This window comes from Penaeus chinensis, chromosome 29 (genome assembly GCF_019202785.1).
Source record: "Penaeus chinensis breed Huanghai No. 1 chromosome 29, ASM1920278v2, whole genome shotgun sequence".
NCBI classification, from domain to species: domain Eukaryota; kingdom Metazoa; phylum Arthropoda; class Malacostraca; order Decapoda; family Penaeidae; genus Penaeus; species Penaeus chinensis.
In genome coordinates this window covers 1,845,435-1,870,434 of record NC_061847.1, presented here as the reverse complement: position 1 = coordinate 1,870,434, position 25,000 = coordinate 1,845,435, and the positions used below count along the sequence as shown (strand labels likewise).

At 37.5% G+C, this 25,000-nt stretch overlaps 1 protein-coding gene across 6 annotated transcripts in view; it reads right to left on the bottom strand.

Annotated features, from left to right (window-relative positions):
- The window catches only part of LOC125040557 (leucine-rich repeat serine/threonine-protein kinase 1-like), a 36,253-nt gene that overhangs the window by 627 nt on the left and 10,626 nt on the right, over positions 1-25,000 (bottom strand). Inside the window, exons 5-46 of one of the 6 annotated variants that reach the window (XM_047635151.1) lie at positions 24,718-24,871; positions 24,194-24,470; positions 23,856-23,999; positions 21,306-21,556; positions 20,492-20,662; positions 20,080-20,238; positions 19,632-19,778; positions 19,169-19,361; positions 18,856-18,985; positions 18,374-18,622; positions 18,069-18,253; positions 16,728-16,999; positions 16,396-16,524; positions 15,967-16,134; positions 15,697-15,831; positions 15,437-15,582; positions 14,980-15,124; positions 14,317-14,487; positions 14,024-14,102; positions 13,559-13,783; positions 12,986-13,108; positions 12,325-12,527; positions 10,564-10,723; positions 10,054-10,271; positions 9,572-9,829; positions 9,064-9,269; positions 8,592-8,802; positions 8,048-8,128; positions 6,669-6,895; positions 5,729-5,782; positions 5,243-5,441; positions 4,748-4,954; positions 4,200-4,451; positions 3,796-3,937; positions 3,554-3,663; positions 3,128-3,250; positions 2,678-2,879; positions 2,250-2,448; positions 1,838-2,095; positions 1,451-1,665; positions 1,114-1,247; positions 1-964 (exon numbers count right to left, since the gene is read on the bottom strand). The exon at positions 1-964 is cut by the window's left edge and continues 627 nt beyond it. In XM_047635151.1, the coding sequence (XP_047491107.1) occupies positions 587-964; positions 1,114-1,247; positions 1,451-1,665; positions 1,838-2,095; positions 2,250-2,448; positions 2,678-2,879; positions 3,128-3,250; positions 3,554-3,663; positions 3,796-3,937; positions 4,200-4,451; positions 4,748-4,954; positions 5,243-5,441; positions 5,729-5,782; positions 6,669-6,895; positions 8,048-8,128; positions 8,592-8,802; positions 9,064-9,269; positions 9,572-9,829; positions 10,054-10,271; positions 10,564-10,723; positions 12,325-12,527; positions 12,986-13,108; positions 13,559-13,783; positions 14,024-14,102; positions 14,317-14,487; positions 14,980-15,124; positions 15,437-15,582; positions 15,697-15,831; positions 15,967-16,134; positions 16,396-16,524; positions 16,728-16,999; positions 18,069-18,253; positions 18,374-18,622; positions 18,856-18,985; positions 19,169-19,361; positions 19,632-19,778; positions 20,080-20,238; positions 20,492-20,662; positions 21,306-21,556; positions 23,856-23,999; positions 24,194-24,470; positions 24,718-24,871 (7,690 nt within the window). In that variant the 3' untranslated portion in view covers positions 1-586. The remainder of the gene's footprint in view (positions 965-1,113; positions 1,248-1,450; positions 1,666-1,837; positions 2,096-2,249; positions 2,449-2,677; positions 2,880-3,127; positions 3,251-3,553; positions 3,664-3,795; positions 3,938-4,199; positions 4,452-4,747; positions 4,955-5,242; positions 5,442-5,728; positions 5,783-6,668; positions 6,896-8,047; positions 8,129-8,591; positions 8,803-9,063; positions 9,270-9,571; positions 9,830-10,053; positions 10,272-10,563; positions 10,724-12,324; positions 12,528-12,985; positions 13,109-13,558; positions 13,784-14,023; positions 14,103-14,316; positions 14,488-14,979; positions 15,125-15,436; positions 15,583-15,696; positions 15,832-15,966; positions 16,135-16,395; positions 16,525-16,727; positions 17,000-18,068; positions 18,254-18,373; positions 18,623-18,855; positions 18,986-19,168; positions 19,362-19,631; positions 19,779-20,079; positions 20,239-20,491; positions 20,663-21,305; positions 21,557-23,855; positions 24,000-24,193; positions 24,471-24,717; positions 24,872-25,000) is intronic. The other 5 variants (XM_047635152.1, XM_047635154.1, XM_047635156.1 and 2 more) reach the window with 5 other exon arrangements.

Below are 25,000 nucleotides of genomic sequence, written 5' to 3'. Positions count from 1 at the left end.
TCCGAGGTCACACTTCAATACGCAAAAGAAAGTATTCAAGGCCTAAACATACTTCAACTCAGAAGCCACTTTGGATGTTCTTTATCACTGTAAATGAATAGTTCCTCTGCTTGTGATGAATGGAAATAATGGAAGCTTGTTACACAAAACCTGAAAGCTTTACAATATTCCCATTCAATTTCCATTCATACATCAGAAATCTTGAATGAAGTTTAGCTGAGTAATATTTTTCTATAGTCTTTGCTGTAGTCTTATCTGATGGTGAGGATGAAACAATTTTGTTTTCATGAAGCAATTCGTCATTTCTTCTCCACTGGAAATCATTTATCAAGTCTTTTCTTCTATTGTTTCGTTTTTCTTTTGTAACTGATTCATGTTAAGAAATATCCTGAGTAAGAATCCTTTTTAGATACAACCTAAAAAATCTCTGACTCACTTAATTATCTAATTTGTGACCAATTTCACTTTTTTTTTCTTTTTTCCCTTATTGTGTACAAAAAAAGAAAGAACTTTTTTAGAAACTAGCTTTTTTAGTTATCAACAAATACAATATCAACAAAATCCTATATCACTCTGACGAGAAGACTCATGTGTTGAGCCAATGGTGTGCTCGCCATAGCAAGCAGTACATGGCTCTCTGGGCACCCGGCTCGGGTTGTGCTGATCTGGGAATGGGTGCGTAACGGCCCAGCAGATTGCGGTAGCCCTTCCCAATGGTTGCCAGCAGTGGCACCGGGTTCATTAGCCTCTCAATGTCCCCTTCACTGCCATCTGATACGTCTCCCGATCCCAACTCGGGCTCAACAATGACTGATGTTGGTGGCAGTGGGACAATGGCTCGCACCTCATCTTCGTAGGGCCGGAAGACTGTGATAGGCCGCATAGATTCTGCCTCAGCCACCACGACGCAGCCCCAAGTCGTCCCCACATACACCTCGCCTCCACACACCGCTACAGCTGAGACCTGTGGGGAGATAATACGGTGCAAATAATTCACATTAATGAAACTTAAATGACACGCAGTAAATACAACCACAATCAATAATCCTTCAACTTTAGTTATTGACTTAACACCTTAATTCTCTAATTCAAAAGACTTAGAAGTGCACATACCTGACACTGTGAAGGGGATAGGTGCTCTTCAATGCTAATGGACTGCAGACTTTCAGAACAAGGAACTAACTTGGAACAGTCCAATCTGTTAACTAATTTCTTCTCTTTTACATCCCAGTGATATACAACACAGCCTGTAAAGAAATGTATTTATACAATATTTCAAATGGTGCTTATGAAAAAAAAAAAAGTAATAAAAAATAAATAAAAACAATAAATATATAAAACTAAATAAAACAAATAAATAAATAAAACAAAGGGGTTAAGAATTGTCCTTGAAAACTTCTTAAACAGCTTATCATTAAACAGTTTATGTCAAACTGAGAGCCCATCTTACCTGGATAAACATAAGACCAAATAGAATTCCTTAGGTGTCTAGAAACAGCTGAGATTGTCTGTGGCGCATGGAGGATCAAGACATCACAGGCATCTCCTGAGGGAGGAGGTGTGGAGGTGGTGAAGTGTGAGACAGAGTCCTGGCTCACCACCAAGCCATCATCGCGCAAGGAGAAGACGCTCATTGTCCCCTCGCTGCCTCCACACCATAAAGACCTGTTAAAGGGGAGAAATTTGTCCATGTGTCTGTATATTTAATGGAAGCTAATCTACAAATACTGTGACTTAAGCATCAAATCTAAAATTCCTAAACAAATAATCTCTCTCTCACAGTAAAATGTCTTCCCTTCCCTATGAGTATTTACAAAAGACTCTCAATGCAACACACCATGTAGTAGGAGTTTGGGCCACTGCCAAGCAGTGAATCTCCTGTGTGGATCCAGCTAACTCAGTCATAACAAAGCTTCCTTCACCAAGCACAGGAGATGTTGGCGTAACGTCTGAACTGCACAGGAAGAGACGGCCATTGCAAAGAGCAACTGCAACTCTTCCTAGTGCATGCAAGCTGCAGAGTGAGCGAACAGGAGACGACTGGGGTGCATCGGGCTCAAGGCAATAGCTGAAGACTCTTCCATAGTCACGGGTGCTGTGGAAAGGTCAGGCAAATACAATTACAAATCTCCTATTCTTCCAATTGATTATGTAGAAACAGTTAATTACATCAGATATAATTTTCTTCTTTTTTCAACATTATAAATAATTCAGGAACATACCCTAACCATCAAAATCATAATCCTCACCTATAGCCATGGATATTTCCCGCACTGTCTCCAAGCCACACGTATTCCCCAACACAGCACATTGCAGTGATGGTGTCAGGAAGCCCCTCTATGCTGGTGTAGGCGCCCCAGCCCCATTCACCTGCGCCCACCATGTCCAGTTGTGGTGAAGTGCGGCTCACCCAGATGCTGCCTTGGTCACGCACAACTAATTCCCCATCTGAGTCAGAAAGCATGAATATTAACCTTTTCTTATAAATTCAACATTTATTTTATTCATAGTTGGTAATTATCATTACTTTATGACCTGCTAAAATTCATCATCAAAGTGAGCTATTCCTTCTTACTGAAGAAATGTAAACAACAAATACTTCTCACCAACATTAAGCCTTTCCCTCCATCCCAACAGCACCATAAGAAAAATATAAACAATGACCGAAAGCCCTCACCTTCATCCTTTACCAACACAGGCGGTACCCTGATTGCATCCATGATATTAAGGGAGTGATCAAGCGAGGCCACGTCCAGGAGGTGGGTAAACTCTGGTGCCGAGGCGATGGACACAATCTGGGATGCAGAGGGTCGTAGCCTCGGCTGCTGTGACCAGCACATCACCATCAGGTCAAGCACGTATACGGGGTATTCTGTCTCCTGTATGGTTCAGGCGGAGAAGGGGGGAGAGAAAACAGTGTGTTATTAAATAAGTGGAATGATGAGGAAAGAAAGAAAGACATGAAAACACAGAAAAAATAGACAAAGGAATAAGAAAGGTAAAGCTAGATACAAAATAAAAAGGAAAATAATATTCAATTCTTAAATATACATAACAGTACAACCAGAATCTACAACAAGAGTAATAGAGAAGAAAATTGTCAAATAAAATAAAATTGTCTGCCTACCCTGTGAGTGAGAGCTGGCCGCCCTCCCTCCAGCACATGCTCCTTCACATTGTCACAGTGTTCGTATGGTTGGTGTGTTGTCAGCAGCTCATACATGAACATGCCGAAAGAGAAGCAGTCCACCTGTAATAAAGGAAAGGAAAGGTATGTGTAAATTATCAACACTCACACAAGCACACACAAATATATTATATATATAACAATATTGAATTTTAAAAAAATACATACATACATATACACATGTCTGTGTGTGTGTGTGTGTGTGTGTATACATATACATGTTGAAATTCACTTTCATCAAGAATATACAAAACAAAATGAAAAAACGGACAACAATCATACATTATAAAAGAAACTAAGAAAAAGACCGAAGGTTCAAATGAAATTCCAGCCAAACCACAGAGACCCTTTTGCGAATCAGCTCACCTTTTCCGTGTATTCTTCTTCTCCGTTGTGTCTCATCATCTCTGGTGCCATGAATCCTTCTGTGCCTCCAAAGCCCTTCGTTCCAGTAGGCAGACTCGATCTGCTGATACCTGGAAGGAAACGGAATACGTACATGAGAATTCAGATGGAAGTTGAAGTGAAAATACATCTTATCCACTGAATATCAACCTTGATCTTACACTTCTCTCTCCCAAATATAATACTACTAAAATAAAACTTACCATAGTCAGCAAGTCGGACATCTACTTTGGGCTGGGGTTGGTGATGGAAGGGTGGAGGAAGTTCCCACACGAGTACATTTTCACTCTTTAGATCTCGATAGATGATGTGTTGGCCGTGCAGGTACTCCAGGGCTTTGGCAACCTATGTGGGAGAAAATTTTACAATATGCACCTTTAAGGATGATATATTGTTTATTTCAAATGAACCCTGTTCTGTCTAAGAAATCCTAATTTTTTTATTTTACTAAACCATACTATAAAAAAAAATACACATATATATATATATATATATATATTTTTTTGAAATAAGTATACTTCTATACATGCACATTAAAAAAATAATAATAATAAAAAATAAATAAACATATAGAAAAAAAAAAGAAAATGATAATAATACAACGAACCTGCAACACAACAGCTTGCAATGTATGGAGGGAAAGTCTGGCTCCTGATCTCTGGTAATGCTTAAGACACTGGTCGAGAGCTCCTTGGGGTGCCAACTCTAGGACGAGGGCGAGGGGTCGTGGACATACGCCCACCAAGGGAACAATGTGAGGATGGCGGAGAGAGAGGAGAATGTTCACCTCTTGTCTTGCTGAGCAATAAGCCTTGCATGCGTACTGCAGGGGGTCTCGTTCCCACTTGCTCTGAGCAGCCTGGGAAGGGGAAACAAATATAGGGCATATTAGACTTTTGTGATATACAGATTACTTGCGGTGGAACTGAAACTAGTCCTGGCAATCATCATTAAAAAACAAAACTCATCTCATCAAAGATAATTTTTTTTCAAATATCTCAAAACAGGATCATTAAATGAAACATTCTTGCATTATTTTAAATACAACAATGGCACTCAATCTCACACTAATTCTCAGGAATAATATCAACAATTCCTCAAAAGTGTGAATCCATTCATAAACCCTCCCACCACTAAACTGACACTTAGACCTACCTTATAAGCAACAATGGCACTCTGTCTGGCACTGGTTCCAGGGTCAACAGGCTGCAGCATCTTGAGAGCTACATCCATGGGAGCCCCACTGGCTCTGTTGCGACACGCCCCTTGGAAGACAAAGCCAAAGCCTCCGCGGCCCAGCAGTTTGCCCTGCTTGATCAGCTCTGGACGAACAAGGTACCTGTCACCTAAGTCCAGGAAAACCTGTAAAGAAACACAAAATAATACATTAAGTGTATTTAGTACCTGGTAATTTGTAAGACAAAAGTAACAAAATTGAGAATGATAATTACAGACCAGAAATTATAATGTTATTGTATCCAAACTGAAAACTACATAGTACCCCAAACACACACACACACACACACACACACACACACACACACACACACACACACACACACACACACACACACACACACACACACACAAAAAAAAAATATATATAAAATAAATAAATAAATAAAATAAAGAACGAAAAACATCACTCACTGTGTCGGGCGCAATCTGAGCCAAAAGGAGATCCGCATGGAGAGGACATGGCACAGAGCGAGCAGTGTAAGCAGCTAGAATGCATTCCTCCACCATGAAGGAATAGACGACTGGTGTCACCTCTTGGGCGCCGGATGTCTCTCCTTCGTTGTTTCCGCTGTTGTCGAGGTCTGGTCTCCCTTCGGCTGATGGCTTGCGACTGTTTGGGGTATGGGGTTATTGGGTCATGGGAACAGAAAGATATTTCTGAGAATGAATGAGTTCAGTTCATATCCATTTAGTCAAGATGATGCAGCATTTTGAATGATAAGCTACTACTTCTTTATCTAATTATTAGAATGTTTATTATCCATACAGCATATTTCATTCTTTGAAGATATGCTTTCTACTGACTAGCAAATACCATCTATTTTGGTCCTTTGATTTTACAATATATTTCAACAGATTAGTACAAAATGTACAGTACACAAGAGGAAAAAAACTGACCAATTAAAAATATATAAATGCTGACTACGACACTTGCAGTTCATGACAAAATATCTGGAAAACATGAAAACCAACTTTTCCTTCTCAAAAGTAATTTGGAGCGTGGGATATATCATAACACCCTATACGTGCTTTTTACATATTCTAAATGTGTCAGCATTCCATAAGTGAAAAAAAAATTTAAAAGCTAATCATAACATACCAATCATGTGACAACAAAAATGATATAATAGGTATGAAATAAGTGAAACATTTTCATTCATCAAACTATTGCTATAATTTTCTAGCTCTATATCTAAAAGACAAAACTATGATTATGTGAAAATACAACTAGTTTATGCAAGCAGACACTAAAGTATAAAAAAACTGTCTAATACAGTAGGGCACAAAGGAAATTTGGTGTCTAATTAGGGTGCTGTAGAAATCATGCTAACCTTGAAAATATTGGTCCTTGCAGGCTATGAAAATACATCACAATTCAATTTCTATCACAATACAATAAATAAAAACTTGAAATGAACAAAAGTGTTCTGTTATATCACTCATTATATGCAGCATCTATTATCATGCACACCAACAATGGGGGAAAAAAAAAAAAAAAAAAAAAAATATATATACATAAAAATAAAAAATGCAAAGAAATACCTAAGACAGAAATTCTCAACAAACTCAAGGCAGTTTATCTTTAATCTAATCATAAAGCACTAAGATGCACACGATTCCATTTTGAGACAATCAAAATCTCTGCACAATAAACCCAAAGCACTCAAGACAAACTAAGTGAGAAGAGAAAGAGGAAACAGAAATGATAAAAAAAACCTTGTCTCCAATGACCCCAAGGCACCCACTGAAAAACTGAGAGAGTAGAAAACAAGAAAAGAGTAATAAAAAACGAAAAGACAACGATAACCCCTTCCTCTTTACAACCCCAAAGGCATACCTTGAGGTAGTAGATTCAGCTCCAACGCCACTATCTCCGTCGGAGGTGTATGACTCCCGAGATCCCCAGCTGCGTCTAGGAAGCTGTGGTGACATGTTCGCCCCAATAGCCGCTCCACCTGGTGACACTCCCCCTCCCACCGTTCCTCCTCCTCCACCTGCAGCAGTGGAGGATGTGGAGCATCTTCCACCTGGCTGCGGGGATGGGACGCCAACAAGTGGGTGACCCTGGAACACACAAGCAGGGACTCTGAAACTCTGGTATTGATGTTTTTAGAGAAGTTTTATATTACAGGGTTTGTAAACATATGAGAAACAACTTAATACACCATGAATTAATTTTCTTTTCTCTCACTTACATTCCTTTTCTTTTGAGGATATATATCAACAATAAGTTCCTTCTCCTAACTCAACTATACTCCCAGGATATTGGAAATCACGAGAAATTTTCTAACCCTAAACATTTTTAACATTTTTCACACCAATGACAAGCCCATTCAACGTGCTATATTTTTTCAGGAATATTTAACATTCATACATTAACTAATTTTATACTAACATCTTCATCCATTACTTAATTCTTCAATCAATTTCATTATAAAAGGGGCCGATACACCCTTCATAATCAAAATGAATCACGACTTTAGTTGTAAGCAAGTCATGAAACCAAGACTTTGAATAAGCTGCAGTAAAAGTAAAGAATTTTACCATGATATGCATAATTAATGGAAGGGGGATTTATCTGTGATCAATAAAAATAAGATAAAGATTCTTATATTTACGGCCAATGCAACTGTATTACTTCTCTGACTGCCATTTCTCAGTATAATCTTTTTTCTTTTTTAATTCTGGTGTTTACACATAACAGGGAGAAATAGAGAATATTCATTAATCATGCAGCTAGCTATGGAAAAAAATAAGAATTGGGTTATTTATATGAAAGAAGTTTTATGATAAAGGTCACTTTAACTAACAGTCATGAGGAGAGATGAGGACACAGGGAAGAGAAAAGAAAGATGAAAAAGGATATGAAAAACAAAGGAAAATGATGATGATGATGATGATGATGATGATGATGATGATGATGATGATGATGATGATGATGATGATGATGATGATGATGATGATGATGATGATGAAGACGAAGAAAAACATGATGAGAAGAATAAGAGGAAGAGAACCAGGATAAAGAGTAGGAGAAGGAGAAGGAGGAAGAGAAGGAGGAGGAGGGAGAAGAGAAGAAAAATAAAAAGAAGAGGTGGGAGGAGGAGAACAAGAAGAGTAGAACAATTAGGGGGGTGGGGGAAGGTAACAGCAAGCATGCTGGGTCTATGGCAGTTCCGCACAACAACACAAAATCCAGTTTGCACAAGTGTTTACCTGTTGGGACGGAGCCAGACTTCCCATTAAACTGTTAGTGAGAAGAGAGCGCTCCAGTGAGGTGTGGGAGGCATTGAGGTCCTGTAGTGTATCAGCAACAGATTGTTAGTAATTGTATTGCAAAGGGGAGCTTTGTTATAAGACCTGAATACAGTCAGAAGTAAGTGGATTAGTTCAAGATAATAGAGGCAAAAACACAGCACGTAAGAGAAGCCAGAATGGGTATATTGTAAGTATTCTCAAAAATATATGAAATTACCTATCATTAGAAGAAAATTATAAAATGGTAATAACACTGTCTTAATCCTACTTACCTATGAATATGTATAACATTATGAAAACATTATTCTGATAGATAAATCAACATATTGTCTAGATCAAATGGTAATAAATAACCATGTTTATCCCACATTGTTATGAAATATAACTGTTACACATCACAGTAAGGGTAAAAATAATCACCATCACTATTACCACTATTCCTTCTTTTGACAACTGTAAAGAGGATAAAGCAAAAACATAAGCTTAAACAATGCAATCTTACCTGTGATATCTGTGAGGCTGTCATGGAGCAGTAGAGAGGGTTCATCTCAACAAACGAACCCCAGTTATCAGGCAGGTGCCGTGCCTGTGGGTGGTTTCCAGGGCCCTCATGCTGCCCATGGCATTCCAGGCAAACAGGGCATGGAACCAAGCGCGTCACCAAGAACTTGCCCTCGCTCGTGTGCACAAACCTCGTGCCTAGGGTTGGGTACCTGGTTTGGGAGTACAACAATAGGTATTTGTTTTTTGTATTGCGAAGGAGAAAGGGATGCAATATATAACTGGCACATTCAAAAGCAAAATAAATGGACAGGAAACAGATGAAAAATAGAAAAGAGAACGATAAAAGGTAAAAGGGAGAAAACAGAAAACAAGAGAATGGTAGATAGAGCAAAAGAAAACACATAAGACAGCAGAAAAAGAAAAAGAGGAAGAGAAATGAAGACAAAGAGGCAGAACACACGCAGCCTTACCAGTCTTCTAACAAAGTGTCAATGTGGTCCACTGCAAGTGAGAGGAGTTTGGCCACACACTCAGGAGCTGGATCAAGGACCACGGACTGAATGCCGCAAGCTAGAATATCTGCAGCCGTGCTTGTGGCGTCATTTTCCTGAAAGGGCCGCTTAATCACCACCGCCTCATTGGGTAGGATGATTTCTAGGACTGCCGAGTTGTTTACCTGCCATGGAAGGGAACAGGCTTTGTAAATCTTTCTCTTTCTCTTTAAGAACAATTTTTTTTTTTTAGGAATTATGTAAATAGTTTTATGGTTAATTTCACGTATGTATTTCTTTGAAAACTAATATGGAATGACATATGAAGGGTTACTACTTCCTTGGTATATATCTGTTTATGAATAATATTATCCTTTTTGTTATCATTCCATTAAATCAGCCAAAACAGGGAATATCTGAAATGGCCATAAAAATATTGATAACCAGTGAACAATTCTATATTCTATAAGAAAAAAAAAAAACTGACCTCAACATCAGACCACACGCCTTCCTGTCTGACAAGGAACCTCATGCTCTTGTAGTCATATGTCAGCTGACTAGTGTGGCTGGCTCCATGCGTAGGTGTATGTGGCCCATGCGAAGGCTGACAGTGCATGTGCAAGGGCAGGACTTCCCTCATGCGGAAGAGAGTAGTGTGGGCATAGTGGAGCTCCATGCCTGTTTGCCAGCACACCCACTCTGCCTGCCCTCCCAAAACGGATGATAAATCACGGTCATTTAGCACCTGCGGATGAGAGACCTTTTTAGTGTTAAGAAGTAATTAAAATGTCTAGGTTTTTAAAAGATATAATAAGTATATCCTAGGCCCACTACTTCCACAGAAAAAATCAAAGAGAACATAGTAAAGGGATTTCCACACAATCATAAACTAAATATGAAATAACAATAATAATACTATGATGATGATAATAATAATAATAATAATAATAATAATAATCCTAGGAGTACCTCTCTGGGCATGACAAAGTAATTCCTAATAATGTCGACGACAGCATCGTCTGCCAAGATACGGGTGATGAGTCGAGACCAGAAGCCTGACGGAAAGTAGGACATGAGCAGCAGCCTCCGGATGGCCGCATGGGGAGCTGAGCGGTGTGTCACTTGCACTGCTGGGGGGTCTGCTGAGGGGGTTAGGCCCACCTCCTCCGACTCCTTCTTGGGGCTCCCTGGAAGCAAAGGTGAGCAGTGAGAAAAATCCACCTCAGTATGTTGAAATGCCAAAAACGTCTGCACATGAATAATTTTTGTTTTGACTCTAAAATGTACAGAGATATGGACCATCATTGTTACAGTATCTACATTAAAACTCCAATATTCACACTCACATGCACACATGTGTGCACCCCCACACCCACCAACCCACCCACCCACACATACAAAACTGAAAAATAAATAAGTAAATAAATAACAATAAATCACAAAAGTATATAACCATTATCAAAAACGTGACCTCCCTACCTATCGCTTCTGTGGTGAGACCGTGGTAAGAGAGAGGCCTGGCTGGCTTTCGCACATCTGCATTTGTCATGTAGAATGCCGAATTCCCGACAATGGTGGAGCCCGTTGAGCTGGAGAACTTTTTGCTGCGAACGGCCCAGCCTCTTGATCGCACTGGAATCTAAACATCAACAAGGGTAACTGAATAAATGAGATAAGACTCCAAGAAACTCTAAGAAAGTCAGTTAAAATAAATCTATATGAATAAATGAGTTAATCAAAATGCTGAACTGAATAAAATATATATAACCGAGAAACTCCTCCACTTGAGAACCACCCTATTATTTGGTTAAAATATACAATTTGTAGCTAATATATACACATTTACACCCATTCGCCCTTGATACTTGCATTTGTATGTATCACACTAGATGAGCACCAGGATAATGTACCAGGATAATTTCTGTCTTTATTTCAGCATACTGATAAAAAGAATGTTGAAGGAAATATCAATTCCACATGCCTAAACATTAATATTAATCTTATAAAAAACAGGGGGAAAATCTGCCCAAGAAAAAGGAGGTTTAGCAATAAAGAATTTTCAACTTTTAAAAGGAAATAAAAGGCAAAAGGAAAATATACTTTACACAGGAATTCAAAGTAATGATAAAGTGTAGTACATGTAATAAGCATCTCAGTGGAGCAGTTAAGAAACATCAACAAAGAAAAGAGGATTTAAAGAGCAGATAGGAATTTAGAAGACTAATGTGGGGGGAAAATACATAACTATTAACCATGAAACTCCCATCCCAACCTAATCATCATTAATAATGGCAGTATATCAGGTTATATAAATGCTACCAAAAAATTCATGTACACCACCTCATTGTAAATGCTAATGTAATTAATCTATTTCTTTAATATACATAATATCAATAAGTTCAATGCAACACTGCATAGCAGAAGCAGCTAAAATCATGTGACTTGCATGTAAATATAGTGTCTAATGTCTACAACCTATACATTAAATTCACTATTTACATATAAAACCAAATAGGCCTGAATTCTACCATCAAAAGTCAGTCCCATTACCATTAATTTGTAATCTAAACATTTTTATACTTATACTTTAAAATATTACTTGGTTACTTTCATCTTGATTTGCTTGTGTTAACCTTCATTAATTGATTTATTACATAACAAGTTCAGATTAATCTAAGTCTAACTATATCTGTTAGTTCGTTATTATCTGGATTTGAAGCTGATGCTGTTAAATGCTATCAAATATAGTTAAGTGGATGTTCATGCAAATTAAATATGGAAGACAAGCATACATCCACAACCTGAGCAGAATCTACATCTAACGTACTATTAGTTTCTTCAATACATACTGAACAAACTAGAAACTAAGAAACAGCCAACCAGAGGGTTAACTGATTAAATAACTTTTTTCTTTGTCTAGGTATATTAATAGTAATGGAGCTCATGGAAAGCTATTTTTCCTTCTCCTTATCCATGCATTTGTATTATTAGATCCTCATGTAATCCTTCAAGAAACCCAAACCAACTCTACTACAAGAATAGAAGAAAATTACAGAAAAGGCTTAAAGTGTACAGAGAGAATCATCAAAAGCACGGGCTAAAAAGAAAATGAAGTATACTAAAGAATTTCTAAAAATATTAATCAAATAAAAGCCAAGAAGACAAAAGCCTTGAAAAGCAAAAACTCAAGTTAAAACAAAGAAAAGGAGTTGGACTTTTTCCCCCTGGAACTGCGAGCACCTTTACCCTAACATCCATGCCCGGAAGCCCACTGCGCAGCTGCTCCTCCGATGGCAGCAGGGAAGGGATGAGCAGTGTCCTGTTGTCCCAGGTGAGCGCAACCTCAAACTTGTTCAGGAGGTTCACTATGTATGACTTGGCATCCATGGGGGCACAGGTGGAGGATTTGAATACATGTTTCAGGTCATCTAACTTCATTATGCCTGATCAAAGACATAGAAAAAAAAATTAATCGTCAGCATTCATAATTCATTTTTATCATTCATTAACACATGGTGTGCAACACACATAGCTCAGGCTGGAGAGCACTGGAGGCATACCATTTTTTTTTTTTTCTTACCATGTGTTTAATTCCATTTTTGTCTTATTTTTTTTTTTACACACACACACACACACACACACACACACACACACACACACACACACACACACACACACACATATCACTGCATAGAATCAAAAAGGGTTAACTGCACACCCCATGGCTTAATGATTCATCAAGAGACACAAAAAAGTTCAATATCAATATTTTACATCGACAAAAAAAAAAGGAAAGAAATCAAATTAATCCCTTTAATGCCTTGCTCTAACTCTTCTTTTCTTCCTTTACTTGCTGCACAGGACCACACTCTCCCTCCTATACTTAATCAGCCATACTAACCGTTCCGAGCAAAGGGATTAATTTCTCTGATGGTTACGACGTGGGCAAGCATGTCACACAGCCATTGCGGATCCAGGAAGTACAGATCTTTCAGCGTTGCGTCTTCGTAATGCAACATGACACCTGCAAGAAAAGTTGAGTGTTTAAAAATATGAATAGTATAAATATGAGGTGAAAAAGAACAGACCATCTGACATGAACTGTAATGATAAAAATAAATTAATGCAAAAATCACTATCCTTTATTTTTGGTTGCATATTTTTTGGGAGTGGATTCTTTATTTCTAAATCTCTGTCTAAAACCTGTATTCATACTGTCAGTTTGTTTCACTACCTTATGAAAAAAAAAAAAAAAAAAAAAATCTATATATATATATATATATATATATATATATATATATATCTATATATATATATATATATATATATATATATATATATATATATATATATTTATATATATATATCATGTAGTAGCAAAGAAAAAATGTAATATCCTGAACATTTTCCAGAACATTCTTGATTTGGGAAGAAAAAAAAAAAAATTAAACCTTCAACGATAATCTTGAATTACCATTCTCATGCAGGAATGTCGTGGCCTGATTCAACTCTGCCGAGTCTCTGAAAGGCCTATGACCCCTGGCTGACATTTCTTGAGTGACGAGTGCCTGGTACTTGTCTGCAGGCAGCACTGGGTCTCTGCCCTGGACTCGTCTCTCAAGGGCTAAAACTCCAACCACATCCTCTAGAGCTAGATAGGAGGCTGGGATGCGCTGCTCCAGGAGACGCTCTTTGCTCCCTGTGGAGGAAAGGATTAAGGATTGTAATACAAAGAAAGGTGAGCTGGTGAATATGATTAAGTCTCAATTATGTTATAAGAATTTATTATAATACTGAGAAGGTATGATATTCTACAGATATTAAGACCAAGTCATGAAAAAATAAATCTAAAATACACCATGAAAGAAGACAAAAAAGAAGAAGAAGAAGAAGAAGAAAATGCTGTCTGTTCAAATTTCCTACAAATAAGAACACCTACCTGGAGTTTTCAGGGAGAACACTGTATCATATATCAAGTTGCAGAGTAGCTTGATGTTGTGTCGTGTCTTGCAGCTCACCTGAAAAACATTTTTTTTTCCAAAGTAAGAAAGACTGCTATGAAAAATAGAAGGCAAGGTTAATCTCCAAATTTCTGACTATAATCATAGGTAATAAAAAAATTATGAAAAAACAAAAACAAAAAAAACCAATACTGCTTCCCTTTAACTTCTATCTTTAAATTCATGTCTCTGTCCTTATACTACAATCCTCCAAGGCATTGTCTCTGCTTACCTCAATGGTGTCCAACACTCGAGGGAGCCCAAGCTTATCTGCATCAATGACGTTGATGAATTTGTCCCTAATCATTTGCTGGAGGTCCTCGCTCCATGATGGAGGGAACTTTTCCTTCACTAGATCATAGTGTGTCCCCACAATAAGCACAGGAGAATTCGGAGCACGAGCCTTGAATAACAAGAATAACAATCATAAAATATCATAAATATTCAGCATGACTTAGAGGTGCAATTTGACAAGCTCTCACCTAGCATCTTTGAATTCAATATGGAAAGAAAAAAAAAAGAATCTACATGTTTAATACCTCTATGTCTACTAACAATATATTAAAAGTTTTTATATGGAAAAAAAAACTAAACACAGGAAATAAAATTTCCCCTTTATAATTTTACTTGCAGCATATATGATTTTTCAGTCAATGAGGCTAAAAAATGACAGTAAGTCTACTTCTGATCAGCTGCAACTCCACAATCATTGCAGTCATCACCAATCAAATAAATAACTGTTTACCATACAAAACTTTGAGCAGGCATGATATGCCTGACATACATATACATGCCAACTGGAAAGGAGTCCATTACTGCCACAGCATTTGTGTACATGCCATCTGTCAGCAAGGGGTTAAGATCCAGTAAGGATAAAGGACCCACTCCTACTCACCTGAATATTAACCAGCCACTGCAGGATCTCAGCCACCCCTCGCTCGCCATCACTGATCTTCCACACAACCAGGTAGAGGGACCTCTTTGAGAGGAAGTACTGGTGGGTGGCGTAGTATTCTTTCTGCCCACCAAAGTCCCATGTCCTGATAATAACAATAAGAATGATGATGATGATGATAATATCAATCACAACAATAACAACGACAATGGCAATATCATTGGTGATAACAATGATAATGATGACAACAATACTATTAATGATAACAGTAATGATAATGATAATACAAAAAATAAAAAATAAATAATAATAATAACGATGTACAACTACTATTAATGATAATGCACATTAAAATAAGAAAAGTGAGGAAAAAGGCACATGATGCCAAATACTAAATTATACTCAGTGAACAAGATGAAATAATGAATCTGATAAGTGAACATGAAAAAATATTCACCTGAACACCACCGGGCCATAGTTACTATGACCACGGACTTTCTTCTCAAAAATCCAGTCACCAATATCAACACCAACGGTCGACATGCTTGTCCCTCTGGAGGTGCGGGTATTGATGTTTTTGTTTCCCATTCGCTTTGCCCAGTGCTGTGAAATAATATATACTATCATAGAATCATGCTGATATAAAAAGCCACTTCAGATTCTGTCCAAAGCAATATGGTACATCCTGATGCCATAAACAAGAAAAAAGTAACTGACCTCAACTGGCTTCTTCCTATACGACCCAGTGCCCTCTTGCCTGAGCTGTTCCAGGAGGGACGTCTTGCCAATGCCTTGCACGCCTACAATCATCAACTTCATACGGGCATATGGTCTTGCATCCTCAAGTATACTCTGTGCAAGAACATACCCAATGCATAATTAATGATACATCATAACTTAATTAATTAAGCTAGTCCTCAAGTCACTTATAAAAGCAAGGCTTCATTCACTCACACAACTCTAAAAACTGGAATGATCTTCCTGTACCTTTAAATATCCAATCACATCCATGGTCTTGTATTTCTTGCTATCAATCATGGACTTCAAGGGCTCCTGCAGAGAGCATGCGCGTGTGTTGAGGTTCCACAGCCTAGAGAGGAGTCCCATCTCTGGGGGCAGCTCTGTAATATCAGTGTTGCCTGATATGTTGAGAACCTGCGGGAAGACAAGAGGGATAAAATGCTAAAATCTTCTACAGAATACTATTTTTACAGATTGAAAAAATGTAATTCTAACTCAACTGAATAAAGACTCCCTACTTTGGTAAATTAATAGATAAAAAAAAAAAAAAAAAGTTTAAATATGTTACTGTATAAACTTCCTTCTATTTCCTAATGTTACTCTTATCTGAGTGATTAGTAAAGAAATTCTGATTATGTACATATGCTCTGCTCTTTTGGTGCTATTGTTACTTACAGACAAGTTTGTAAGCTCATGTAGTGTTGTTGGCAACTCTCTGAGGAGGTTGTTACTGACATCCAACATTGACAGGTTAGGAAACAGCAACCAGGACTTCCTTGGTGCACTGCTTCGGACGGGACTGGCCTGGTAACGAGAACGGGGTTAATTAGTACTTCACTATCTGTCTCTTCTTCTCTACGACAGACAGAATTAAAGAAGACCCTAACTAAATATAAACAAGAGAAATCTTCTTCCTTTTCACCAATACACAGATCATAAAAAAAGGATAAAATACAAACATTTATAACATGTATGAATAAACGAACAACACCCATTACCAAACTCACTTCATTTTCATCAACTTCTGAAACGACAGAGAACTCGTTGTCGTCCAGGTAGAGGTTGAGGCGTGTGAGAGAGTTGTCGGCCAGGATGAGGGTCCTTAGAGACTCCAGGCGAATGTGACGACGGTGGATGCAGAGCCCGGGGGTGGGGGAGACGCCCAAGGGGGAACTGGTGCCCCCCCTCACGCGGTTTACATTCAGGTTCTGGCTGTACTTTCGACCTATGTAATTGTGAGGTGGGAGGAAGGAGAAGGGGTGGAGTTTACTAGTTTGTACTACTTAAAAAAAATAATAATAAAAAATAAAATAAAGGATAAAAAGGGTCGAGAAGAGAGTGTGAAAAATTGGGGGAAAGGGAAGGGAAGAAATAGATAATTTGTAATTTTGTGCTTATCACATACATGGGGAAAAAAAAGAAAAAAAGAGAAAACAAGACCTAATTGTAAGAACAGATATTGTGTTGTCTAATATCTACCAACGTGCAAAGAGATTTATCTATCATTAATTCTGTGCTTGCTATATCAGAATTATTCTGACCATGCTAGATGCTTTCTTTTTCATTTTTATTTTACCAGCATTTCTACATTCTCATTCTCAATGAGCAACTTTTTGCAATAATCATTTTAACTATCTATCCATTCAACAAACACTAACAAATATATAGGTTTCCTTGTTTGTATATATGCTCGCACACACATACACACACACACACACACACAACACACACACACACACACACACACACACACACACACACACACACACACACACACACACACACACACACACACACACACACACACACACTCACAATTATAATCCTATAGGGGGAAGACACATAGACAAACACAACAGTTAGCACACACACAAATATACACACACAAATGCACACTCACTTAAACAATCATAACACAACTATGATTCTATATCATTCCATTCATCTACCTATAAATATATATCTATTTAAAGTAAACAGCTTCTTACTACTATGTCTGGACTACCTATTCTTCAATACATTTGTAACTCTATATAGAATAGACCAATGTTTGAAGAACTATACATCAACAGGAACAATCTGTAACTATCTTTTAGATATACTGGATATGAAGGAAGGTATCCATATTCATATCTAACCGAACATACTACAAACAAATTTCACTCCTTTAAATTGCAAATAATGGAATGAATTGAAAAATAAGAAGGCCCTTTTAACTAAATACCCCACTTCTAACACAGCCATACTCCACAAGCAACAGATGTTGTAATCACAAAAATCAAACAGTGGAAATATGACACCATACCTCATTGCAAAAGATAAGGTAGAGGCACAGTTTTGATACCTACCTTGGCATCCAAATTTAGCACTCCTGGATACTTCAGCAAGGGCATAACATGATGGCAAGGTTGACTCGAGGCTTTCCAGCGACTCACTACGAGAAACTGTAGGCCAGGCTCGGATACGGTTGTGAGAGAGATCCAACTGCTTTAACCCAACAGGATAGCAAATGGCTGCACCCATCTCACTTAATCTAAAAGGATACAGGTAAATGAAAATAAAGATTAATGACATTTGTATGTAAAAGCCATTGAATGAATTCAACACACCCACAAACACAAAGAAAAGTCATCAAGGCGCAACTGTTCTTTACCTGTTATAACTAAGGTTGAGACGGTTGAGAGAAAGAGCCAGGCAGGCCAGGCCACTGGGAACGGACGTAAAAGAGTTGTGAGAGAGGTTGAGAGACTGGAGGTTGGACAGAGTCTCCTCTTCTGTCTCTCTGACACCGACAAGAGACTCCTGGATCTCCACTGCATTGGACCAGAGGCTATGGTGCTTCAGGTCTCGACGTCGGCAGCAGGTGATGACATTGCCGTGCTTGCCCAAGGAGAGAACCCCTCTGAAAGTAGATATCAAAACATTTCATATTTTTTTCTTATCAGTTCACCATAAATATTTCATATTTCATTACTATTTGTTCAAAGTATTTCCCTATAAAGATAAAAACTAATCACCAAATATACATTCAAACAATGCCAAAAAAAAAGAAAAAGAAAAAAAAAAGAGGCAAATATATAAATGCTAATGAAGAAAAAACTGATATGAAGGCAAAAAGTTACAGCCAAAATTCACCTGTGGTCTGGTGTCTTCCTCCGTGCTGGAGACTCATCTGTTGAATCGTCCATGAGACTCAGCTGTAGTTCACTGGCTGATGAGAGGCTGTCCTCATCACTCACCTCACTTACAGCATCAGAACTCATGCCTTTTTTAATATGAAAATAATGAAATTATCAGTATATAAAGTAGCTTAGATCTTTAATAAGTACTAATAATTGAAACAGATGATCATATTGCCAAAACTGTATCTAATGCTTCCATCAATACAAGAGAAAAGTCCCTTCACCAATTCCAGGATAAAAATCAAGATAAACAGTTAACACATTACCAGAGTCATGACCTTGTCCCTCAGGTCGAACGGGGAGGTCGTGTAGGAGGTTGAGGGAAGCGTTGAGCTCTCTCAACTTAGGGGCCGTCCAGATCTTGTAAGGTAATGAGGACAACTTGTTGTTGGATACGTCAAGAAGCTGGAGTGCAGGGAGTGTAAAGATTCCATCTGGTAAGGAGTCTAATCTGTTGTCCTGGAAAACAAAAAGGAATAAGCAAATGAAAGAATCCATAATGGTAAACAGAATGAAAGAGCATACAAACATTAACATTAACATTCTTGGGCTTATTCTAGTCTTTTAAAGCATGCTACTTCATCTAAGTTACTGATATCAGTATTCACTGCATTCTTCTTAAAAAACTTTTTTTCCTCACATTTTGCTTGTCATTTAACACTATACACTTTTCTTACATCATATATAAAGTGCCTTTTACACTGATTAAAGTCTAATTAGCATTCTTACCTGTAAATGAACCTCCTCTAATACAGACAAAGGACCAATCACAAGCTCTTTTTTGGAACCTTTCCGCGGGAGAGTCACAGTGCCATCGATAAAATGTCCTATGTTTGGGGGGAGTTTTTCAATCTTGTTCTGGGCTGCATTCAAAGTCTGCAAGGAGGGAAGGATGATAATAGGATGTGTGTGCTATGCATTGTAATTTGTATTTTCATAACATCTGCTAACTGACAATACACATAATATTCACCTATTTTATACACTGTACTTCCACACACAAGAAAGGTGATATACATAAATATTTCACAGTAAATATTTGATATATACTCAAACCTCACAGAGTATCAATTCAATAATTATTTAAAATCCAATACAGAAGTGAACATACCAATAACCAGAAAACACACACACACACACACACACACACACACAAAAGTCTAATATTTCTCTCTACCTTCAGACTAGGAAGTTGGAAGATCATATCAGGCAACTCTGTGAGAGCATTGTTTGAGATGTCCAAGCGTGTGATGGCATAGAGGGCGATCACTTGGTTGCGTGGACTCAACCTCAGCTTTGGGTTCAGGTTTACCGAGGCATCAACTAGCCATTGGTCCTGTGGAGAATGTTATTGTTGTTTAATCTACATAACCATTTATTTTTTCCAATTAGTTCAAATCAAACATATAGGAATGCTGAGAAATAAAATTATTAAACAACAAACAATTTCATAATAATGATGATAATTTCATGAAACACAAAAGAGCACCTAAAGGTCAATAGTATTATCAAAAAATATATATGCTGAAAACACATAAATAAGATTTGCCACTTCAGTATCAACAGCACTCAGAATGAAGAAGACGCACCTTCAGATACGACAGACATCTCTGCCCATGCCAGTTAATCATGACTGGCGTGGAGGGGGCCAATGAAGAATAAACACCCCCGGCATTGCTGACACTCAAGGAACTGAATTGTTGGCTCGGTTTAATTTCTAGAGCTCTTTTGTTCACCTTGAACTCTGGGTCTGGGTGTGCCTGTTGATAAAAAGTAAAAAAAATTATTATTGTTTAGTGTTTGAGACTTTCTTGTTCTACAAGTGATTGGAATCCCAACTATTTGTAGCACATAGATTGGTGGCAATCTGCAGGTCAAAGTTATGCATCATTAGATGTGTGCCTACATCATATATGATATTGCCATCATTCAGATATAAAAGCTGTATGAAGTAAACTTTAATGTAAATTCATGTTTAGAATGTAGGTAAATATACATTCACAATATTATGTTTTCAACAGTCTTTCCTGTTTATCTCTTTCACCACCTTATGAAACCTGGTTCTGTTAACAGGGATATCATCCATTTACCATAACCTTCAACCTAATAGCGATTAATACATTCTACAAATATTTTCAAAATGTTAAAAAATAGAAGAGACTTGAAATGTGGAAAGGAGGAGGAGGAGGAGGAGGAGGAGGAGGAGGAGGAGGAGGAGGAGGAGGAGGAGGAGGAGGAGAAGAAGAAAGGGATAGGAGAGGCAATGGAAAAAAATATAAGGAGAAAGAATAAAGAAAGAAAGATAGACAGAAAGAAAGAAGAAAAGAAGAAGAAGAAGAAACAGACAAAAAACAGAAAAAGAGAAAAAACGAGTACATGCAGACGTCTGCACAGGAAGCCTACCTTGAGCGCCAGAAGCTTGGACACTATGATTTCATCTTTGGCGTGCGCTGCAATGAAGAGGGCCTTACACTCGTCGTCCCTGGCATGGCTTTTTAGAAGGAGGTCCAGCATGCCCAAGTCCCTGTTCCGGCAAGCCTCGACCAGCGCTGTGGAGCCTGATGGAATTTTGTTGCCCCATATAGCTTGGTAGAGCCTAATTTCTTTGTATACATAGTCAAAGTTTGAATGAAAGTTTTTGTTTCTAAAGCAGTCTGTTGGTACAAGAAAAATGAGATACCTTTAGTGTAAGTACGTGTGTCTGTGTATGTGTGGATGTGGATGTGTGTGTGTGTGTGTGTGTGTGTGTGTGTGTGTGTGTGTGTGTGTGTGTGTGTGTGTGTGTGTGTGTGTGTGTGTGTGTGTGTGTGTGAATGTACATACGTATGCGTGTTTGTCCTCGGGATAAGGGTAATTCGTTATGTGTTTTTGTCTTGTATGTATCTGGCCACATCTTTATCACTGAAGACACTGTCCTGCACTGTTCAGCCAACTGTTCACTGTGAGACTGGATAATCAATCTTCATATCCAGCAACGCAGGGCATCTAGTTTTTGTTTGTTTGTTTTTTAATTGTTTATCCTACACCTACATTGTTAGTAGATAGTTTCTGTTTTAGTCAACTGCCAATCAGTAAATTTCCTTTCTTAAAAATTTAACTTTTCATATGAGGAAGAAGAAGTAGCAGAAGAAGAAGGTGAAGGCGATTCTACAATAGCACTTAAGCCTAAGTGTTATTCTCCAGCAAGCTTCACATATTTCTTTTTCTTTCCAAACTACGTCGTGCCTTTCTAATCGTACCTACAGTAAACAGTGCAGCACATTTCATCTACAATTGCAATATATAGCAACAAAGAACACCACCAACAAATACATTCTATATAGATATATAACTTTCTTTCAGCATATAAATCAACTTCTGGTAATTGTACGTTAATGATGAAACCTATTTTTTTTTTTTTCTGATCGAAGTTATTAACCCAATGCCGCCAGGGAAATGCTGAGCTCATTTTAAAAAAAATTGTGAATGTGTCTGTACATAGATGGCTCTGCTAGTGCTTAGCCACAAAGGAGTCAATCAGTAGATCTTGTGACCTTCCCTGATATCATCTTTCCTTGAATAGGTGGGGAAAACATATTTTACCAATGCTATGAAAATCATTGGTGTTATTTTTATTATAGACATTATAATTACTATAATGTTATAACTATTAGTAACAGCAAAATAACATACCGTACAACAATTTTGTAAATCAAGGAAAAGAGTAAACAGGCAAGATAGGCAGTACTCGTAATTGGCTCATTGGTGACTTAGTATAAGTGTAGCCATCTATGTGTTAAAACAATTAAAAGAGTAAACTCACAGTGGGCATGGCATGTACATACCATACCTGGCAGAATTGGGTTAAAATGTCTGCAACAATTGGTTTGAACTTATCTTTCCTTTAATTTCTTTAAATATTTCAAATTAATTCAATATTAATCACAGACTGCACATCAAATTTGTTAGTATTCTCCAGGGACATAACTAGGATTTTAATAAGGCAGAGGGCACATGTGGAGGGAAGTAGATCACACTCTCACAGCTTTCAATGGAGTCCTTGCCTGACTGAATTATTTACTGATTTACCAATGATTTGATTAAGTCAATAGGTCATTTGTGAACTGTCTACCATTAACTGTTGAGGTAACAATTCACACACCTTAACTCTGTGCCATCAAGGATAGTACATGCCATGCCTACTGTGAGTTTTGTTTATTAGTTATTATACACACAGATGGCTCTACAAGTACTTAGTCACCAAGGAGTCAGCTCTACTACTTGACTCTTTTGACTCTTGTGGCTGAGCACTTGTAGGAGCCATCTATGTGTAAACACATTCCACAAAACAAAACTAGAATTGAACATGTTCCTGGCAGCACAGGGTTAAAGGAGAATATATGGACTCTGTCTCCCTTTATTATGCCACTGGTGTCTATGGCAAATGCATTGACGTCAGCAAAATGACAGTTAGCTGTAAATATTGTTTTTTGATATCTTAAAGACCATCAAAAAAAATTTAACCATCAGTTAAATTATAAACAAAAAAAATAAACAAAAAGGCTGAAAAAAATGGATGAGTTAATCAATTAACAAATGAATATATCTATAACTCTTTATCCAGATGATTTACCAAGATCTATCTGACAGTAAGAACAATAAACATAAATAAATACAAAATTATACACTAATATCAGTTTTATGCAAAAGTTATATATATTGAATACCTTACTCATTATGTAGACAGTGGTAAATAACATCACATAATAGATAAGTAATCAATCATTCAACTTCAACTTTTGGGATTCCTACTAAAAAACATGAATACCATCCTATCTCTTGAAAAGCAGAAAACAAAAACCCACTGAAAAATGAACGTTCAACCCTAAAATACCCTCATAAACAACAATTCTAGCTGAAAACAAACCCTAATCTGTACTAAAGAAAAAAGAAAGAAAAAAAAAAAGATCAAACCTGTGAATATATATTCGTCCTCGGCTAATCTGGCCATCTCGTCATCTGGCAGATACACTCGCAGGTTGGGGTTGGCTCCAGCTGCTAACAGCATCGACACAATACTGTGATGCTTGTTTTTCACAGCTATGTGAAGAGCCGTCTCTGTGAAAATTAGACGTAATTATTTTTTACAGTTACTTTTCTGGATTATAGTCAAAGATATTTAAATTTCTTATCTATCACATCCTAGGAATTTAATATATCATGCTCAAGGACTTAATTTACCATGTTGGAGGAATTAGTCTATCACATTTGGGGATTCAAAAAATATCTCCATACTTCTTTCAAGACCTCACCTGTGTTGCTATTACAGTACATATCAATATCAAGAGGCGAGATCATGTTATCCTTTTGATTGGTATCCGTTTTCACGAGATTCAGCTTAGACATCAGGGCCTGAATCCCTCCTGAAATGCGGTGCTTGGTGGGGCTGGCAACGTCATCACTCTTCTCCGCTAAGTCCGAGGTGGAGTCGATGCTCGTCTTCGTGTTCTCTCTGCTGCTGGACTTGGAGTCATTGCTGCTTGAGTCCATTTCTTTCTGCTGTCTCTCCTTCTCGATTTCTTCTTTGGTCTGCAATCCATGAGTGTAAATGAGTTTGGTTGTACATTTCACTTACAAAAAATATACACAAGATATATTAAGTAATATGAGTTGTGTACTTCATGTGAAAAAATACCAAGCTTATGCCATGTGTTTATTTTTAGGGAAAAAGTTATTGCTTTACTAAATCTAGCACAAATAATTATTGTAACAATGACAAATATATTTATAACAATGAAAGAAAGTATGGTATGTAAATAAAATAAAAATAACTAACCTTAACTTTGGTTGCCTGTATTCTGTGCTTCAAAAGAAGGTCCACAAGTTTTTGGTTGCCCACATAACATGCTAAGTACAAAGCACTTTGTCCAGTGACATCTTTCATGTTGATGTCAAATGCCATCTCATACTCATACTGGCCAGTTTTGTCCCTGAAAGCAGAAGTTAAAACCAGTCACTTTGGCTGCAGGAAATATTATCAACTGTATTCCTGTATTTTACCCTCAAAGCAAAACCTATAACAGATGTATTACTTGTGAAGTATTTTACATCCAAATATT